Below are 16,688 nucleotides of genomic sequence, written 5' to 3'. Positions count from 1 at the left end.
GCTAGACATCCAAACAAGTGCAAGACAACAACAAACTATGAGTCAAATTATAGGACAAAGTGCCAAGAATATGAGACATGTCATAAGAATAGTACATTTATATTTCCATAGCATTATCACTTGGGTCCATTGGACCTTGGAAACTCAAAACTATACCTAGAATTAAGAGCATTTGGTCGAAATATAATCATAACTATTAATACAATAAGACTAGACGATTTGAGAACTATCATAAGCTTGTCAACAAGAAGCTTTGATGAGGGAGAGGGGATGCCTTCTCATATAAAAGCCCAACACAAAAAAGACTATGCTAAATAGGAAAAAAACGCGATAAAAAATCTCATATCTAATTATTTATACTTCAACTAAATGCAAAAAGACTAACTCTACATATACACACATGTATTCTCATGAATCTTATTAAAGGAATTAAAAAAAAAAGAAGAAAATTTTCTTAAGTTTAGGAGATTTAATGATTTATTATAGGTATATACAGTGTAATTTTCCGATAATCATATGGCCGCCATCAATTTAAAAAACTATTCTTACTTGGTTGAGATTAACCAAATTAATAATAGTATATTTCTAGGTATAATTGGTAGGTAACCAAACCATTTATCAACATATGAAGTGTCCAAAGTAACTTTAGGTTTGGAAATCCTTAATATATTGTTGTTGGGAAAAGGGTAATGGATATATGGTATATTCTAGCCAAGTTCAAGGTGCTGCTAGTTTAATATCTTCCTTCGTTTCGATTTATTTATTTTAATTTGACATGATAAAGTTAAAAAAAATTAAAAAACACATTTAAATTTCATTGTCTTAAACTAACGATGTGTGTAATGTATCAATATACCTTTTTAATCTTATAACTTTAAATTACACTACAAATAGAGGATATGATTTAAAACATTTTTTTAAAAAGAGACAAACAAATTAAAACAGAAGTATCTTCTTCTATATATATATATATATATATAAAAGGAGTCCACAAAGAAAATCAATCATATACTTGTTGGAACTTAGTTTGGTGACTACTTTTCTTGTAATATTAGTATTACCCTCTCTAATATAATTTCATCCTAATTAAGTAATTTGATAAAGGAATTTTCTAATTACTCTAATAAATCAATTATACATCACAAATAGAGTATAGAATAATATATTTCCATATTATGATCGACACTAAGCTTAGCCTATATGTCATGACATTTCTCCGTTTTTATTTAATGTTCAGTATTTATTTGAAAGCAATATTAATTTGAATTTATGGTATTTTTTTATTTGTCGTTTGATTTATTCTACCTATAAAATATTGTCTTTTAATTTATTTTTATAAAAAAAAACTATATTTAGAGAGAAAGAGAAAAGACTTGCACTGTAAAAAATAAAACTTTCACCGATAGGCTAAAATATTAACAATCAATCAAATAGACTGTTAAATTCTCATATACTTTTATGACTTAATAGGATCAAATTCTTCCACACTATTCATGTGTAAATTAAAATTATATATTTTTCATAATACAACTTTACATAAACTTCTTTATATACGTAATCTTTAAAATTTCTTTATCATATATTATTATAAGCGGGAAGCATCAAAGTACATGTTGGATTACCATTTTATCATTATATTAAATAAAAATATTTAATTATAAAAATATTAAATAATAATCATATCATATTGTACTTAAAATATATATTTTTACATTAAATAAATACATTAAAAAGATAATTATTCATTAATAATCTTCTAAAGAAACTGTTATTTCTTTACATTCCCCATCCTTGTCTTTTCATTTCATATATGTGTTTCTTCTTGCTTTTTACATTCTATTTTATTATGAGTTTGATAGAGAGCATTGAAACATTTTTCTTTTGAATGCTGCATTGTGCATGTTATTTTAAGTTTTTTTTTTATTTTGTTTCTTACTTCTTACTTATAATATAGTTTATGATGTTTGACTGATGTTTAAGATTTTAATCTCTGCTGAAAAATAAAATTTGTAATTTTGTGTCAATAGCTTATGAGATGATTTTTTTTTTGTTATAGGGAAAATCAATTGATGAGATGCTTCAGTGTCGATCACAAAGAACTGTACTTCGAGTTGTGCCAATACAAATGGGGTAAGTCACTTTTCGTTCTAACATGATTTTTTTGTTAGCATAATTCTTTGTCTGTATTTTTTATTGTTATTATTATTATTATATTTTGTCAATAGTAGGTCAAATTTATTGAATTTTCATATGCAGATTCACGTGAGTTATTTGTGTATAAAGCTAATTAAGTATTGAATTTTGATAACAACCATCATAACCCAATAAAAGTAAAAAATGTATTTATGAGTTTTGGCATGTTGAGTGATGTGATATTCAGCTTCACTTTCTTTGTTTGAATTTAATTTTTTTAACGGAGTTTTCATCCAAAAGAAAGAAGGGAGGATAACAACCCATGTTAAGAAAAAAAGGAATGAATACAACATCATATTTTGGTTATTTTACTCATGAAATTATATTAACTTTATTTGCTTTAATTTTAGTTGATTATTTTAGTTAGTTGATCCATAGTTTATTCCTCCCTTTCTCATTCAGAATTTATATTACTCATCACTCAAATGTCATAATATTATTTTTATCATATTCTTTTTTTATTTTTCAAGTACAATTTTAGCAATACAATTCCACAAAATATAAAAGAAATGTTGAATTCCTTTTCTAACAAAAATATATTATAATTGCGATGAGTCATATCAAATGAAGTTTGTTTAGAAATGTAATATTGATTGTGGTGGTAGGACAAGGGTTTAATTGATGATATGAGTGTATCAAGTTTGTAATTTATGAATTTAATTAACTTAATTATTTTTTAATCAAAACATAATATCTATATAAAAACTATTAAAATTTGATAAATTCGTATCAAATTTTAACTCATAAACTAAAATTAAAATCAATTTAGTACTAATTAAGAATCTTCAAGATTATAAGGGAACACACGCAACGTGCGTGTCCAAATACTAGTATATATATATATATATATATATATATAATATAAATGATGCTTAAGTTTATCCTAATTTTCAAATACACTATACTTAAATAACTTGCATATTACTTCTAAGCATAATTATTTCTTATTCTTAATCAACACCTTCTCCTCTTCTTCTTTTCACTTTACTAGTTCAACAAAATATCAATCAAAATAAAAATGAAAATGCATAATTTAAATAGCTAAAAAAATTTCCCTCTCCCTTGACGTAATATTTTTTTAAATTATTTTATTGAACTCTGATTTAATAGTTGTACATAATAAAAATTCTCTCGTATCTTAATACTCCATTTTATTTTTTGAAAAAGAACTTATTTCCTATAAATTATGTCTATTTTTCTTAAGTTAAGAATTGAGATAAATAATATAGTTCTCCTTTTTATTTTATATTTTTGGATTGAAAGGGAAAGGGTAGTTAATATATATTTATCTAAACTTAAGGGGGTGTATATGTAAAATAAGTAAATTACCATGAAATACGCAAACACTCAAAGAGTCTCAAATAGGTGGTACAACCTCTAAATAGAAAAGTACAACAGTTGAATCCTGAATAAAGTTGTTCTTCATCTGAAAAAAAAAAAAATCAACAGAATCTCCATTGTTGAATACACCCTTTGAAAGAGAGCTCAAAAGGGTGTCAGAAAAATGGTAAAAGAGGAGATATTGATGGAAGAAGAAGAAGGAGGAGGAAAATGTAATCTTGAAGAGGAGGAGGAGGAAGAAGAGGAGGAGGAACAGAAGAAGAACAGAAAATGCAAGAATGTGATAGAGGAGATAGCGGAGAAGTTGAAGAGTGCAGTGGAAGAGGTAGAGAAAATTGAAGCAGCTAGGGAAATTAGGAAATTGGTGAGGAAATCTTCCTTTTCCGGTAAGACTCGTTCAAGGTTTGCCGCCGCCGGCGTTATTCCGCCGTTGGTTGATATGCTTCAGCCTTGCTCTTATTCTCTACTTGCTCGTGAAGCTGCTTTATTAGCTCTCCTTAATCTTGCCTCTCGTAATGAAAGGTTCGTACTATTAAACTCTTTTTTTTTTTGAATAATATATATTTGTGGATATTTGTTATATGTATGAAATTGAAAGACTTTTGTGGGTTAGTTTGAAAATGGTGTTTTCTTGGTCTAGATAATTTAGATGGTAAGGATTGTGATTTTTTCCCGGTAAAGTTGAAAATTTTGGATGTTGAGTCTGGGAATATTTATTACTGTGTAAATGAGAAACAAAGGTGCTATTGGATGAAAGTGGTGGATTTAATGTAAGTCATACAAATTCCTCTTTGACAAACAACAATCCTTTTAACTGTAGGGGAAGCTCTACATTAAGCCTTTGGTTTAATGGAATGGGTCTTGTACATAAGAATAGAAACCAGCTATACAAGTCCCCTCGGTGGACATCAGCTTCATACGGAAAGAGCTTTCTGGAACAATAAATATTAGTTATCAGAGAACAGCCAGAGCTGATTCGTCAGGAATTTTATGTTAAAAGTACAATATCTTTACTTAGTTATGAGTTATTGTCACCTAGATGTCATGATAACATTCACGATTTAGTTTTACTTGGCTCATTGAGTTTTTATCTTTAGAAGCACATTTCAATGTGTCATCTTCTTATTGGTGTTTTAAAAGGTCTAAATGAAGTGTGGTGCAACTGTGAAATTCACTTGAAAGGCCGGGGGAAGCAATGAGGTGAACATGCCCTAACTGATAGTTCATGAGCCCAGGAACGTCCCGCAAGCGATAATTTGGTCCAACAATGGGGAGGTTGATGGGGGGTTTCTTAGTTGCACCCTGAGGGGAGGGTTCTGGGAGCTATGGGAAGAAAAGGAACAAGACACTTATACAGGGTTAGCAGATAACAAGAACCATACCAGATAATATTTAGATCATTTCAGTGACCTTGAGTTCATATGCCAAGGAAGAAGTGGCCTTGGCTACCATCGCCACCTCCTGTGCATGAAGGGCCTTGTCTCTCTGGCAAAACAGCAATGTAAAATTGTAAAATACTCGTAGAGAAGAACATAAACCTAGAAGCTTCTCTGACAAATGAGCTATTGGGTCGAGCTGAGACCCTAAATTGGCCTTTAGAAGTCGTGCTTCGCGCACCGAAAAAGATTTCTTACCAAAAAATTGCATTTAGAAGTCGTATTTAGTGCTAAACCTTTGCTCGTCAATGCCTGTTTGGAGCCAGAAAAGAAGTTTACATTTAATGTGCAACAACTACGATTTCAAGGTATTAGTAAACTGTATTCCGGAATCTGATTGAGATTTTGAAAGGTTAAAAAGTTGTGATCCGCCATAGTGAAGTTCTTGCACCGTTGCATCTCACTAGAAGGTGTCATCCTGTTTCTGTAATATCTTACTTTTGGTCAGGGCAGAATACATCTTTCCATTTTCGTGTTTTATTTGAAAGAGGAAAAAAATCATTCTTGTTAGGCATTTGAATGAACTTCTCACAGGCTGTAACTGTACAATATTTCCATGCTCAATCATCTTTGTACGCATCATCTCCTGATGTATCTACTGACACAAGGGAGGGAAGCTTTTCTATCTCTCCAGGTTGTGAAACGGTTAGATAATGTTATCATTTGTTTGACATATAATTTGTTTTTTGTCCTGTCCTCCCCTAGTTTCTGTCTTTCCTTTTCTCTGAAGTTCTTCAGGTGTGTTGGGTATGGAGGAAAACATTTGGCAGAAAATGTTTTTCAATTTTCCATCTTTGGTTGGCCAAATTTTTTAGAAAATATTCTCTAGGAAAACAAGTTCCAAATGGGGAAAATGACTTCGCTAGTTGAAGTAGGGAACAAAAATTCTACAACATTTCACATTAATTGTGTTCTCCCCACCATCCAACACACTTCATCTTCACCCCCACCCCTGTAGCCCAATCCCTACCATCCACCCCGCACCCTCACCCCCACCTTCCATAGTATTTGTCTTAGATTATATACAAATGCTTCTAGGATAATATTTCTTGCTTGCGTACTTAACACAAGAAAATAAGTAGAAACCTTGGAAAACATTTTCCTTCGTAGTGAACCAGGCGAACACACCTTTTTTTTTTTTCTAATTATTTTGTGTTCTCTTGGTGTACTTCCAAATCTTTCTTCACCTTGTTTGTTAGGTGATTGGTGCTTTATTTCCTTGAGAGTTTCCTTGTTATTGGTACAATTAAGATGTCAATGCTTAAGACACGCTGTGGTTATACCAAGAATGGCCAAATGTAGCCATGATCTGAAGCTTGATCGTCTGGTTTCATAATTACTGTACCTTTTCTTACATGTAGATGTGGTTAAATTGTTTGTGTTCTGTTAATTTGGCATTGGAGATTCTCAATAAATGTGGGAGTAAAGATGGATGATTATACAGAATAGATGCTCACATGGTCATATTTTCCTCTTTACTTTGCTCATGTAAGCAAGAGTTCGTTTCAGCTAAGGATGGTTTCTGCGTACTTGCCAACAACAGCCCTGGTTAGAAATACCATATAATGAGAATGTCCAAGTTCTCTCTCTCTCTCTCCTGACCTTTCTGTAGGTTTATTTTAACAGTCCTTTGGTATTCTCTCTCTCTCTCTCTCTCTCTCTCTCCTGACCTTTCCGTAGGTTTATTTTAACTGCTTCTTTGGTATACTTGGACATATGTGATATACAGTCATTGTTCTTTTTGAAATTCCCTTATTTTGTAATAATTGCTTTGATTAAAGGATAATCAACTTATCTCCTTATATTTCTTTTCAAACTTATCAGAAACAAAATAAGGATCGTTGCATCTGGTGCCATCCCTCCTCTTGTGGAGCTCCTCAAGTTTCAAAATGGCAATTTGAAAGAACTAGCAGCTGCTGCTATTTTGACATTATCAGCTGCTGCAGCCAATAAACCAACAATAGCTGCATCAGGAGTTGGACCTCTTCTGGTGCAGATCCTGAGTTCAGGAACTGTTCAAGGAAGGGTTGATTCCGTCACAGCCCTCCACAATCTCTCCACAAGCAAAGAAGATCCCAAGTTGGTTCTTGATGCTAGAGCGGTTTATCCACTAATGAATCTCCTCAAAGACTGCAAGAAATATTCCAAGTTTGCCGAGAAAACCACAGCGCTACTGGAAATTCTCTCTAATTCTGAGGAGGGAAGAGATGCAATTACAAATGCAGATGGTGGAATACTTACTCTAGTTGAAACTGTTGAGGATGGGTCACTCATCAGCACAGAACACACTGTTGGGGCTTTGCTGTCATTGTGTCAAAGCAGCCGAGACAAGTACAGGGAACTCATTCTCAAAGAAGGCGCCATTCCAGGCCTTTTAAGGTTAACTGCAGAGGGCACACGTCTAGCTCAGGAAAGAGCTAGAACACTTTTGGACTTGCTTCGAGACTCTCCTCCTGAAAATAGGTTCTCATCCTCCACATTGGAGAGAATAGTATACGACTTCGCTACACAAGTTGATGGAACAGATAAAGCAGTTGACACAGCCAAGAGATTGTTGCAAGACATGGTTCACAGAAGTATGGAGCTGAGCATGAGTCGGTTACAGTTAAGGGCTTCATCGTGTACCCCTTCAAAGGTGCAGTCTACATGAATTATTAGGTAGTTTCAGGTTTTCACATAGACCAGTATACAGCTTAAGAAAACAGCAGCTATATATGTAAATGATGGACTATATTAGCTCTTCTTCCTCTGCCCGATTTTATGTGGAAAGACGCGGAGTTGCAAAGGCCATATGACCGGAAACTAGTAGCTAGTACATGCTGGTGGTAAAACCAGTGGTCCTGTCTAGGTGATTTTCTTGACCTCAATGAGCATTGTACATTTCTAATTTAAGCACACATTTGTAAAGTTTGCAAGTACTTGCACATTGCCATTTTTTCCATTTTTTTTCAAGTTTAAAATTCTATTTTAGTTTTTAAAATGACAAGTATTTTTTTTTTTAAAAAGATAAAATGCATCGTAGATCATTCTCGACCTTCTTTATTTTCGATAAAAGAAAAATGTCATGATAAATACTTTAGCTCAATAATTTTTAACAATCATTGCAAGTAAAATAGATTGGAGAGGGAGTAATGATTTTCGATCTCTAGTTATTTTATACGAATAAGGTTTCTATTTTCAGGGGCGGGTCCACAGAGAGTCAAGTGTGAACCCACTTCATTGAAAAATAACTATCGCATATATATATATAATTAATTAGTTTTTAAAATTTTATATGTATATATTAACTTTTGACTCCATTAACACTAGTGTGATCCTTGGCCTAGTGGTGAAATGAACCTACTTTGTGAAAAATCCTGAGTACCTATTTTTATTTGCTAAAGTTCCACATGCTTACAAATAAATATAAAAATTTGAAAAAGAAAAAATTACAAAGTAAAGGCGCAAAGGTAGTAAGTCGGGCCGGCCATATGACAAAACTATAACTTTCAAATCCCTCTCATTTTTCGAGAAAATAATTCGCTGTGTGAACAATTCAATTGTATCTTATATATGCTCTAAAGGCGACACATAATCTTTCTTTCGAACGAATCTATCTTTTTAATTCGAAAAATAGACAATATGTTTGATTCAAAGACATAATTTTTTATGTCTCGAATAGACCCTCACTAGTCCAACTAATATGTGTCTTCCGACTAGTCCGGCTAGCTAGTGAGAGGATATTTTAGTCAATAAGAAAACCTAGGGGGTTGACACTAGAAATTTTCGAAACACGCATAATGCTTATATTGTTCCGTGATTTAGGCCTCACTCTATTCGCTAATCACATTTCGACCCCCGATGTTTTTGTCGGTGTACATAATTAGTAAATTAGCATCACTTCACTGATTACTCTCCACACACAGACAGAATGAAAGAGAAGTACTGAAATCTATGTTCAATCACCAAGCTGTATGAGGTAAAAAAGTAATCTTTATACTGTATTAAGTTGTTTGAAAGCATAACTTCAGCTTTAACATAGTCGATTCTTGTTTATACTTACCCAGATCTATGAACTCTTGGTTTTACTTTGACAAATTTCATGTTTTTTGAATACCCTTTTAGTCATTTTGTTGAGTGGTGGTAGTAGTCTAATTATATGTTTTGTCCATTTTACAGATTTAGTTCTTGTTGTATTTGAAGCTTTAATGCTATAGTGAGAAAAAGTGGGGAAAAAATGTTGGGTCGGCCTTCACTTTTGCTGTCTAGGAGTGGAAGTTTCAGGCCAGAAAATTTGGGTCAAAATGCAATGGCTATGATTGGGAATCTTTGTTTTACTATATTTGTAGTTGGGGTTTTGGTTTTCACTATAATTGCTGCAACTTATCAGCCTGAAGACCCATTGTTCCACCCTTCAGCAAAAATCACTAATTTCCTTACTTCCAAATCTAATGCTACATTTAGAGCTGATGATAGTGTTGTGAGGACTGGTGAGGACTTTCTTGGTGTTAATCAGACAGCGTTTACGACGTTCATTAACCTCAATGATGTTGATGTACCGGAGAATGCTGATGGTGGTGGTGTCACTGAGAATAATTTGGACTGTAGTGGCAAGATTGATGATCCTGTTGATTGCACTGATCCGGATGTGTTTCATTTGTTGATGAGAGCTGCCATTGAGAAGTTTAAGGATATACATTTTTACCGGTTTGGGAAGCCGGTCAGGGGGTCTAATGATAGTTCCTGCCATATGGCGTGGCGGTTTAGGCCTAAGGAAGGGAAGACTGCTGCCTTTTATAAAGATTACCGGTCTTTTGTGGTTTCTAGGTCGGAGAACTGCACCCTTGATGTGGTCAGTATAGGTGATTATCATTCTGGTGGAAATGCCCGCAAGAGGAAGAGAAAGAACAGGGCAGGGTCTGACAGAACTCTTGGTAAGCTAGATGAGGGATTCGAGAAGGTAACTCCTAAGACAGAGGGTGAACCTATTGCTCTGCCTGTGGTTGGGGAAGCTGTAAATGACTCACTTCCTGTGGTGGAATCGGAGAGTTCATTTGGCAATGGTAAGTATTTGATTTATTCTGGAGGTGGGGATAGGTGCAAGAGCATGAGCCATTACCTTTGGAGTTTCATGTGTGCATTGGGCGAGGCTCAATATCTGAACAGGACCTTGATAATGGACTTAAGTATTTGTTTATCCAAGATTTACACTTCATCTGGTGTAGATGAGGAAGGAAAGGATTTCAGGTTTTACTTCGATTTTGAGCACTTAAAGGATTCAGCGTCAGTCCTCGATCAGATCCAGTTTTGGTCAGATTGGGACCAGTGGCATAAAAAAGACAGATTAAGTCTTCATCTTGTGGAGGATTTTAGGATTACACCGATGAAGTTATCCGGAGTGCAGGATACTTTAATCATGAGGAAATTTGGTTCTGTGGAGCCAGATAATTACTGGTACAGGGTATGTGAGGGTGAAACGGAATCAGTCGTTCAACGACCATGGCATCTGGTATGGAAATCAAGACGATTGATGGACATCGTCTCAGCTATTTCGTCGAGGTTAAATTGGGATTATGACTCAGTTCATGTTGTAAGGGGTGAGAAGGCAAGGAATCGTGAAATGTGGCCACATTTGGCAGAAGATACTTCTCCCGAGGCTCTACTATCTAGCTTGCAGGACAAGATCGACGACGGTAGGAGCCTGTATATAGCAACCAATGAGCCAGATACATCCTTTTTTGACCCTTTAAAAGACAAGTACTCCACCCATTTCCTTCATGAATATATAGATCTTTGGGATGAAAAAAGTGAGTGGTATGCAGAGACAACAAAACTTAATAATGGGAATCCAGTTGAATTTGATGGGTACATGAGGGCTTCAGTTGATACGGAAGTTTTCTTTAGGGGTAAAAAGCAGGTTGAGACATTTAATGATCTCACCAGAGACTGCAAGGATGGGATCAATTCATGCACTTCGTCCAGCTAATTTCTGACTGGCGTTTGAAGCTTTACTCTTGCAGTTTTTGCGTAAATCTATACCATACTGTTGTTTTAGGTAAGCTTGTCCGTAAGTATCTATTTTGAATAGCAATTACAGATTATTTCTTTAGTTGTACCTCTTTATCGTGTAGTTTCATTGTATTCGGTGTCTGCTTCAAGCTTGTATCATTTCATTTGGTAAGTAATAAGAATCTCATTTGTGTTTCTGACTGAAAATTCAGTTGCATTAATCGTGAAATTGTTGTTTGATCTCATTTTGTGTTTATGCGAATCAAAATGCTTCTCTCAGGCTTTGATTCCGGAAAAATGTGAATTATCTTTATGGCTAAATCAGTAGTTAATGTGCATTCTTAGCATATTCCCTTCTCCTCCACAAGTAGAACTTGAGTACTTGACAGATATGGAATAACTCGATGCATCCTTTATTACATACTGCTACTCGTTGGCTTGTTGAAGATAGATTCATGCTTTTCCAGTGTCATCGGAAATAGGTAAATTGACAACTGAGTCACGTATTTTCAGTTCCCGCAAAATCTTTGCTTCCAAGTAAGTAGCTAGACTTGGGTCATTCTGAGATTCTTTGAAGATGATCCAAAACTGAAGGGAACAGAAGGTTTCAAGTTTCAACTACTGCTACTATTATTCATCCTTCTACTTATAGAGTCAGCTTTCTTATTGAATTTGTGAGATTGTATTGCCAGCATTTGCTATGATTTTGCAATTTACAGCTGAATTGTAAGATATCTGAGAGCTTATTCCTGTCTTTACAACTCCCCAACACCACTGTGAGTTCCCATCTGCTCTTCCAAATATAGAAAGGAAAACACCTAAGGACATAAGCTTCTTTTTTATCGTTGCAGTTGAGACGAGGGTCCTTTAGAAAAACAACATCTCTACCTCCACGCGGTAGTGGTTAGGTCTGTGAGAGATTTCACTGGGTATCTTGTTGTACCTCAGATTGTGGGAATCTAGGTGACTTTTTTTTTGGATATTATCAAGATGGCCCAAACATGTTTATATAAGAAAATAAGACTTCATTTTTCTTAGGATTATCTCAATCCATGCATTTTTTTGGTCTGCCAATATATTTTAGTAATATCATAATAAAAAGTAAAAAAGGGAAAAAAAAATAGTGGTGTGAAAAACAGAAATGACAAGAGCCTCAGGAAAAGCCAAAGCATAAACATGAGAGGAGAAACTAAGAATTATTCCTGGAGAGGAATTGTTTTTTCTTTTGGAAGGAATTCTTCTTAGAATCCTTCTTCTTCTCCTTGATGCATTTTCGCTTCCAGTCCGTAATCAGATCTTCAAGCTATCTAAATTGGACTAAGGAAGAACAAAAAATCTTCGGTAATCATCAGGTAAGACGGAATCATTAGAAATACGAAATTGCCTAAAAAAAGGGAGTTGATAAGGGAAGAGGTCTACACCCATTGCCGTAGCTAAAAGGTTCCCTCCTTTTTCTCATATTTCTTATTTTATTGCAAACCTTTCAACAAAATTCTCCCAATCAGATTTTCAGGTATTAAATGTTATGTTATTATCTTCATATGATTTTTTTTTTAAACTCTGTAATGTAAATGCCTTTTATTTTGAATCTTTAATAATGGAAAATTGGATCTTAATTTTGATCATGGTAACATAATGTTAGACATATGGTGGGAAACAAGATACATAATGTTGACATACGATTATGCGTTTTCATTTGGACTCAAGGAAGAAAAAGACCACCAATTTCATTTGGAAAAGTGAAAAGAGAAATTAAAAAGCAATGGAAATTAATCTTCTTCATAAATTTTCTAGTTTATATCCTTCTTACTTTTCTCCGTCTTTGTCCCTTAAAGGCTGATGCTCGGGCAACTTGCATGCACCTTGACTATTGTAGTTGTGCCTATAAGGAATGGGGTGGGGAACTCCCTTCGTTGGATTTTTTTATCTTGTTTTGAATTATTCTTCTTCTTTTGACTTATCTATGGTAGATGATGAACGTGAAAATCTTGCCTCCATTACTGGTGACTCATGACAAATAATACCAACTAGTACCCTCTAAGCGGGTTTTAGCCCCTATACATGGTCTTACGACTTCACAAGGATTATACAAAAGATTATTGTTCTCTCTTTTGCAGTCCACTCAAGAGATGGCTAAACAATCAAGTGTGAGTGAAGATACAATTGAGATTGGAGGACCTAAGAAGAAGTTGATTGTGCCAAGCAGTGTCTTGGAGGGCATTAAGCATATGGCATCTTCAATGCCATCCTCACCTTCAGGCCAACCAAAGAGCGCAAAGTATAACTGCTTGTGCTCACCAACCACACACGCGGGTTCTTTCAGATGCAGGTACCACAGGAGTGCTAGCCTGACTCGAAATAGCATGTCCGTCGGCTCGAAACTCTCTGAACTGGCTGCTGAAAAATGACTCAAACGATGCTGGAAAAATACTCAAAACTAATGTTTCATATCTAGGGTAATTCTTACTGTCCCTCCTATGTCATTTCATCTGTAATTAAACATGTAATAAGGACTAAAGTTTTCTGTCTCTGATTAGTTGTGAAGTCATGGAAGAATGCTTGGTTGTACATTATATTATTTATTGGTTCAATCATTGCACATGCTTTTGCCTAACCCCTCCATCCCCACCCAAAAAATGTTGTCAAAAGTAGTGCCTGGGTCAACATTTTTTAAGAATCCAAACAACATAGCTTCCCGGACACCCTCTCAGAAAACACATAACTAAGCAAGCAGAAAAAAACCATTCATGATGGAAAACATCATAGCAAAATTTTCCATATATTATGTACGCGAATGTATGAATTCTTGGTCGCAGTAAAGAGACCCGTCACTCTGAGAGGACGCCAAGCATTACAAATACGAAACTACCCAATGTCAAAGATCAACCATTGCATGTACACTACTAAGCTGTACACCAGGACATCCTCAAGATGTATACTAGTGTTATAGCCTCGATAAATTTCTAACCTCACATAGGACAAGTATCTTCTTCGCCTTCTTGAGACATCATGTAATTCCTGCAAAGTGGACAAGTTACATTCCAGTACTTGAGCCACTTCTCTAAGCAATGCTTGTGGAAAACATGGCCACATGAGAGATGGTTTATCTCTGCATCAGGCTCAAAATCCGTCAGGCAGACTGAGCACTCTTTCTCAGCGTGGTTAGAGATACAGATTGAATCATAACGAATTGCAGGGGTACGGCTTCTGAATTCCTCCATATATGACTCTGATGGGCTTCTGCGACATTCAAACGAGTCCAAGGAGCCTTCGATGGAATAATCGTCCCATGATGCAATGTGGATGCCAATCACATGAAGGATCGATCGGACCATCTCCTTGACAATGGAGATGGATATGGCTGTGTTCACTAGAATAACACAGAGCACTCCTGCATCTGCTGGAGTTGGATACTGTGAGAGTCCCATACTGGATTGGAATCTAGTCATAAAACGAAAAATCAACCATTAATTAGTCATATAGAAAAAACTATAAACTGACCAATGAAAAAAGTGCAGTATAGTTTCTCAAACAAGAAGACCAACACCACAAGCTTCATATTCTTTTAGCAAAACAGTCTGTCAAAATATATATTACAACCAAGTGACATAAACTCATTTAGCTAAAAATGACTTCCCAAAATTGCTAACCAGATATTCCAAGTAGACTGGAATAAACAGCCTGCTCAGGGGAGGGTAGAGTGTACACAGACTTACCCCTACCTTGGCGGGTAGAGAGACTGTTTCCGATAAACCCTCGAGTCTCGACTAAAGAAAAGCAAAAAACACACCATTTATGTAGACATATGCAGTAACAACAACAGGATAGTAAGAAAATAGAGGCATAAGGAGACAACAAGACTAGTAATTGCTTCTAGTTATGCAATATTAAGGTCAAGATGATCCAAACAAAAAGAGGCCATCCAGAACAGAACTTCTGAAAAAAGGAGTTTTTACCTAGGCTGAAACTTAAGAGATTTCTACTAGCAACAACTTCTGGAATAGCTGACTGAACTGGACCTGCATAGAAACAAGAATCTATAAGTCAATTATGAGGAAAAGTTAAACAACCCACAGCAGTGAGACAATTATAAATGGAACATACTCCTCCAAGAAAAGCATCAAGAAATGAAAATTGGAGCTATGTTACACATCTCAAACTAGAAATGGAAACCCCATTGATTAGAAAGTCCTCATCTTCCTTTAAAAGTTCAGTTTTATTCCTTTGAAAAAACAAATCTTTATGAACATGGATCCAAGAACCAGAAAAACTTCTGCTAAAAAACTGTAATAATTTCATTTTCCTGATACCAAATGTAAATAGACAAAGGAGAAAAAAAAAACCCTTTTCAAGATAACAAGGAAATCTCAGACCACAAATTACAAATCATGTAATAAAACACCCAAAACCAGAACTTTTCAATATTGAATAAAATGTGAAGATCCAAGGTAAATCATCATCCATCATCAAGAAAGACTAAAATATGAGTAAAAAGCAGTTCAAAGAGACAGAAGCAGGATATACAAAACAATTCTTGAATAATAAGCTCTAATTACAGATCAAGACTCACATATTACCATCAAGAACTGCATAAAAAAGTATCCTTTTTTTCTTTTCAAGACTATATAAATGGTAAAGATGCTTATGAACCAAATAAATAAAAGGACATAAAAGAATACAAAATTATGAAGATATAAAGATACTAGTACTAGTAATAGATAAAAAGGGGTACTAATTAGTACTACTTACTTTATATTATTGCCTATAGGTGTAGTAGGAGCTAGAAGATGTTAGAAAATTCTTTGAAATTTGAAATTTTAAGAAAATTGGGAGAGAAATTTATTGTTTTTAGAGACTTAAGGGTAGGGTTGTAGATTCATAGGATACCAGAGAGAGGACAATGTTGATAAATGATAATGGTTGATGATATAGCCTCCTTCTATCAACCCTCAAAGACCCTTCTATTTATAATAATAATATTAAATAAATTATAATAATTTAATAAAGATAATAACAATACAAGCAAATTATATTGGGGTCCATTATTAATTGTCCCTTTGCTACACTCCATGTTCACATTATGATGTAATTAATCACCCCCTTGGACTATTTTGATACTTGCCCCAACTCTCCTATTCAACTATGGGTTATCTTCATTCATTTGTGTTTTTGGATGAATTGCAAATTAGTGAGTTTGTTTCTTCTTTAATAAGAGATGTTGACTTTAAACTTCGGAGTTATGACAGGTTGTTCAGTAGTTTGGACGGTGAAAGGTGATAAAAGCAATAAAGGGTCTAGCGTGGCGAGACGCTCAACTTCTTGAATTCAGACGTCAATTATTAACAAAATTTAAAATATTTAATTGTATATATAAATATCAAAAATCTCAATAGCAATAACATATATTAGCAAATATTTCAATTAAAAAACTAACAGTAGATACCAAAAGTCTAGAATTTGAATAACTCAATAATTCATAAAGGCAATTGACAAGCAATACTAGAACTCTAAAGTCTATTTTTCTTCAAAATTATCAAAATCTTAAAGATCAACATTCACTATTTATGGACGAATAAATAGTATATTAATTAGTCCAAAACTAAATTGAGTATGACAGAAATAAATATAGAATGATTGATTTTTTTTTTAAAAAAATATGTAGGCAGTTGTGCCTATATATATAGGAAGGTGTTTTCAAAAACATTTTTGGGGCGAGTTTCGGGGGAGAGG

The 16,688-nt window shown here is 34.4% G+C and overlaps 4 protein-coding genes across 6 annotated transcripts; 3 read left to right on the top strand and 1 right to left on the bottom strand.

Annotated features, from left to right (window-relative positions):
- Positions 1–3,570: 3,570 nt before the first annotated feature.
- Positions 3,571–7,922, top strand: LOC107024445 (U-box domain-containing protein 15). Its single transcript, XM_015225433.2, has 2 exons — positions 3,571–4,056; positions 6,795–7,922. The coding sequence occupies exons 1-2, from the start codon at positions 3,698–3,700 to the stop codon at positions 7,618–7,620; spliced, it is 1,185 nt and encodes a 394-aa protein (XP_015080919.1). The 5' UTR covers positions 3,571–3,697; the 3' UTR covers positions 7,621–7,922.
- A 731-nt stretch (positions 7,923–8,653) lies between these two features.
- On the top strand, positions 8,654–11,200 carry LOC107026138. Its single transcript, XM_015227001.2, has 2 exons — positions 8,654–8,928; positions 9,129–11,200. Exon 2 carries the CDS (start codon positions 9,187–9,189, stop codon positions 10,933–10,935), a length of 1,749 nt encoding a protein of 582 aa, XP_015082487.1. The 5' UTR covers positions 8,654–8,928; positions 9,129–9,186; the 3' UTR covers positions 10,936–11,200.
- Positions 11,201–12,112: 912 nt separating this feature from the next.
- Positions 12,113–13,559, top strand: LOC107023961. The gene is made up of 2 exons (XM_015224813.2): positions 12,113–12,310; positions 13,076–13,559. Exons 1-2 carry the CDS (start codon positions 12,224–12,226, stop codon positions 13,364–13,366), a joined length of 378 nt encoding a protein of 125 aa, XP_015080299.1. The 5' UTR covers positions 12,113–12,223; the 3' UTR covers positions 13,367–13,559.
- Positions 13,560–13,702: 143 nt separating this feature from the next.
- LOC107023960 (probable E3 ubiquitin-protein ligase XERICO) lies at positions 13,703–15,914 on the bottom strand. 3 transcript variants are annotated; one of them, XM_015224811.2, is made up of 3 exons: positions 15,708–15,914; positions 14,915–14,977; positions 13,703–14,399 (listed from the first exon to the last, which is right to left on the bottom strand). In XM_015224811.2, the coding sequence occupies exon 3, from the start codon at positions 14,384–14,386 to the stop codon at positions 13,928–13,930; it is 459 nt and encodes a 152-aa protein (XP_015080297.1). In that variant the 5' UTR covers positions 14,387–14,399; positions 14,915–14,977; positions 15,708–15,914; the 3' UTR covers positions 13,703–13,927. The 3 variants fall into 3 exon arrangements, with proteins under 3 accessions (XP_015080297.1, XP_027773939.1, XP_027773940.1); XM_027918138.1 differs by lacking the exon at positions 15,708–15,914 and adding an exon at positions 15,529–15,645; XM_027918139.1 differs by lacking the exon at positions 15,708–15,914 and adding an exon at positions 15,536–15,633.
- Between the last annotated feature and the right edge of the window lie 774 nt (positions 15,915–16,688).

The sequence above is a fragment of the Solanum pennellii genome, chromosome 7, assembly GCF_001406875.1.
Source record: "Solanum pennellii chromosome 7, SPENNV200".
Taxonomy (NCBI): Eukaryota; Viridiplantae; Streptophyta; class Magnoliopsida; order Solanales; family Solanaceae; genus Solanum; species Solanum pennellii.
This window is presented reverse-complemented; position numbering and strand designations above follow the sequence as displayed.

What these genes read in the sequence shown, in the direction of transcription:
- LOC107023960 (XM_015224811.2), bottom strand. Translation starts at nt 14,386, where the DNA reads ATGGGACTCTCACAGTATCCAACTCCAGCAGATGCAGGAGTGCTCTGT.
- LOC107024445 (XM_015225433.2), top strand. Translation starts at nt 3,698, where the DNA reads ATGGTAAAAGAGGAGATATTGATGGAAGAAGAAGAAGGAGGAGGAAAA. An exon ending in CTTGCCTCTCGTAATGAAAG is followed by an intron (nt 4,057 to 6,794) that starts GTTCGTACTATT and finishes CAAACTTATCAG; the next exon opens with AAACAAAATAAGGATCGTTG.
- LOC107023961 (XM_015224813.2), top strand. Translation starts at nt 12,224, where the DNA reads ATGCATTTTCGCTTCCAGTCCGTAATCAGATCTTCAAGCTATCTAAAT. An exon ending in AAATCTTCGGTAATCATCAG is followed by an intron (nt 12,311 to 13,075) that starts GTAAGACGGAAT and finishes TCTCTTTTGCAG; the next exon opens with TCCACTCAAGAGATGGCTAA.
- LOC107026138 (XM_015227001.2), top strand. Translation starts at nt 9,187, where the DNA reads ATGTTGGGTCGGCCTTCACTTTTGCTGTCTAGGAGTGGAAGTTTCAGG.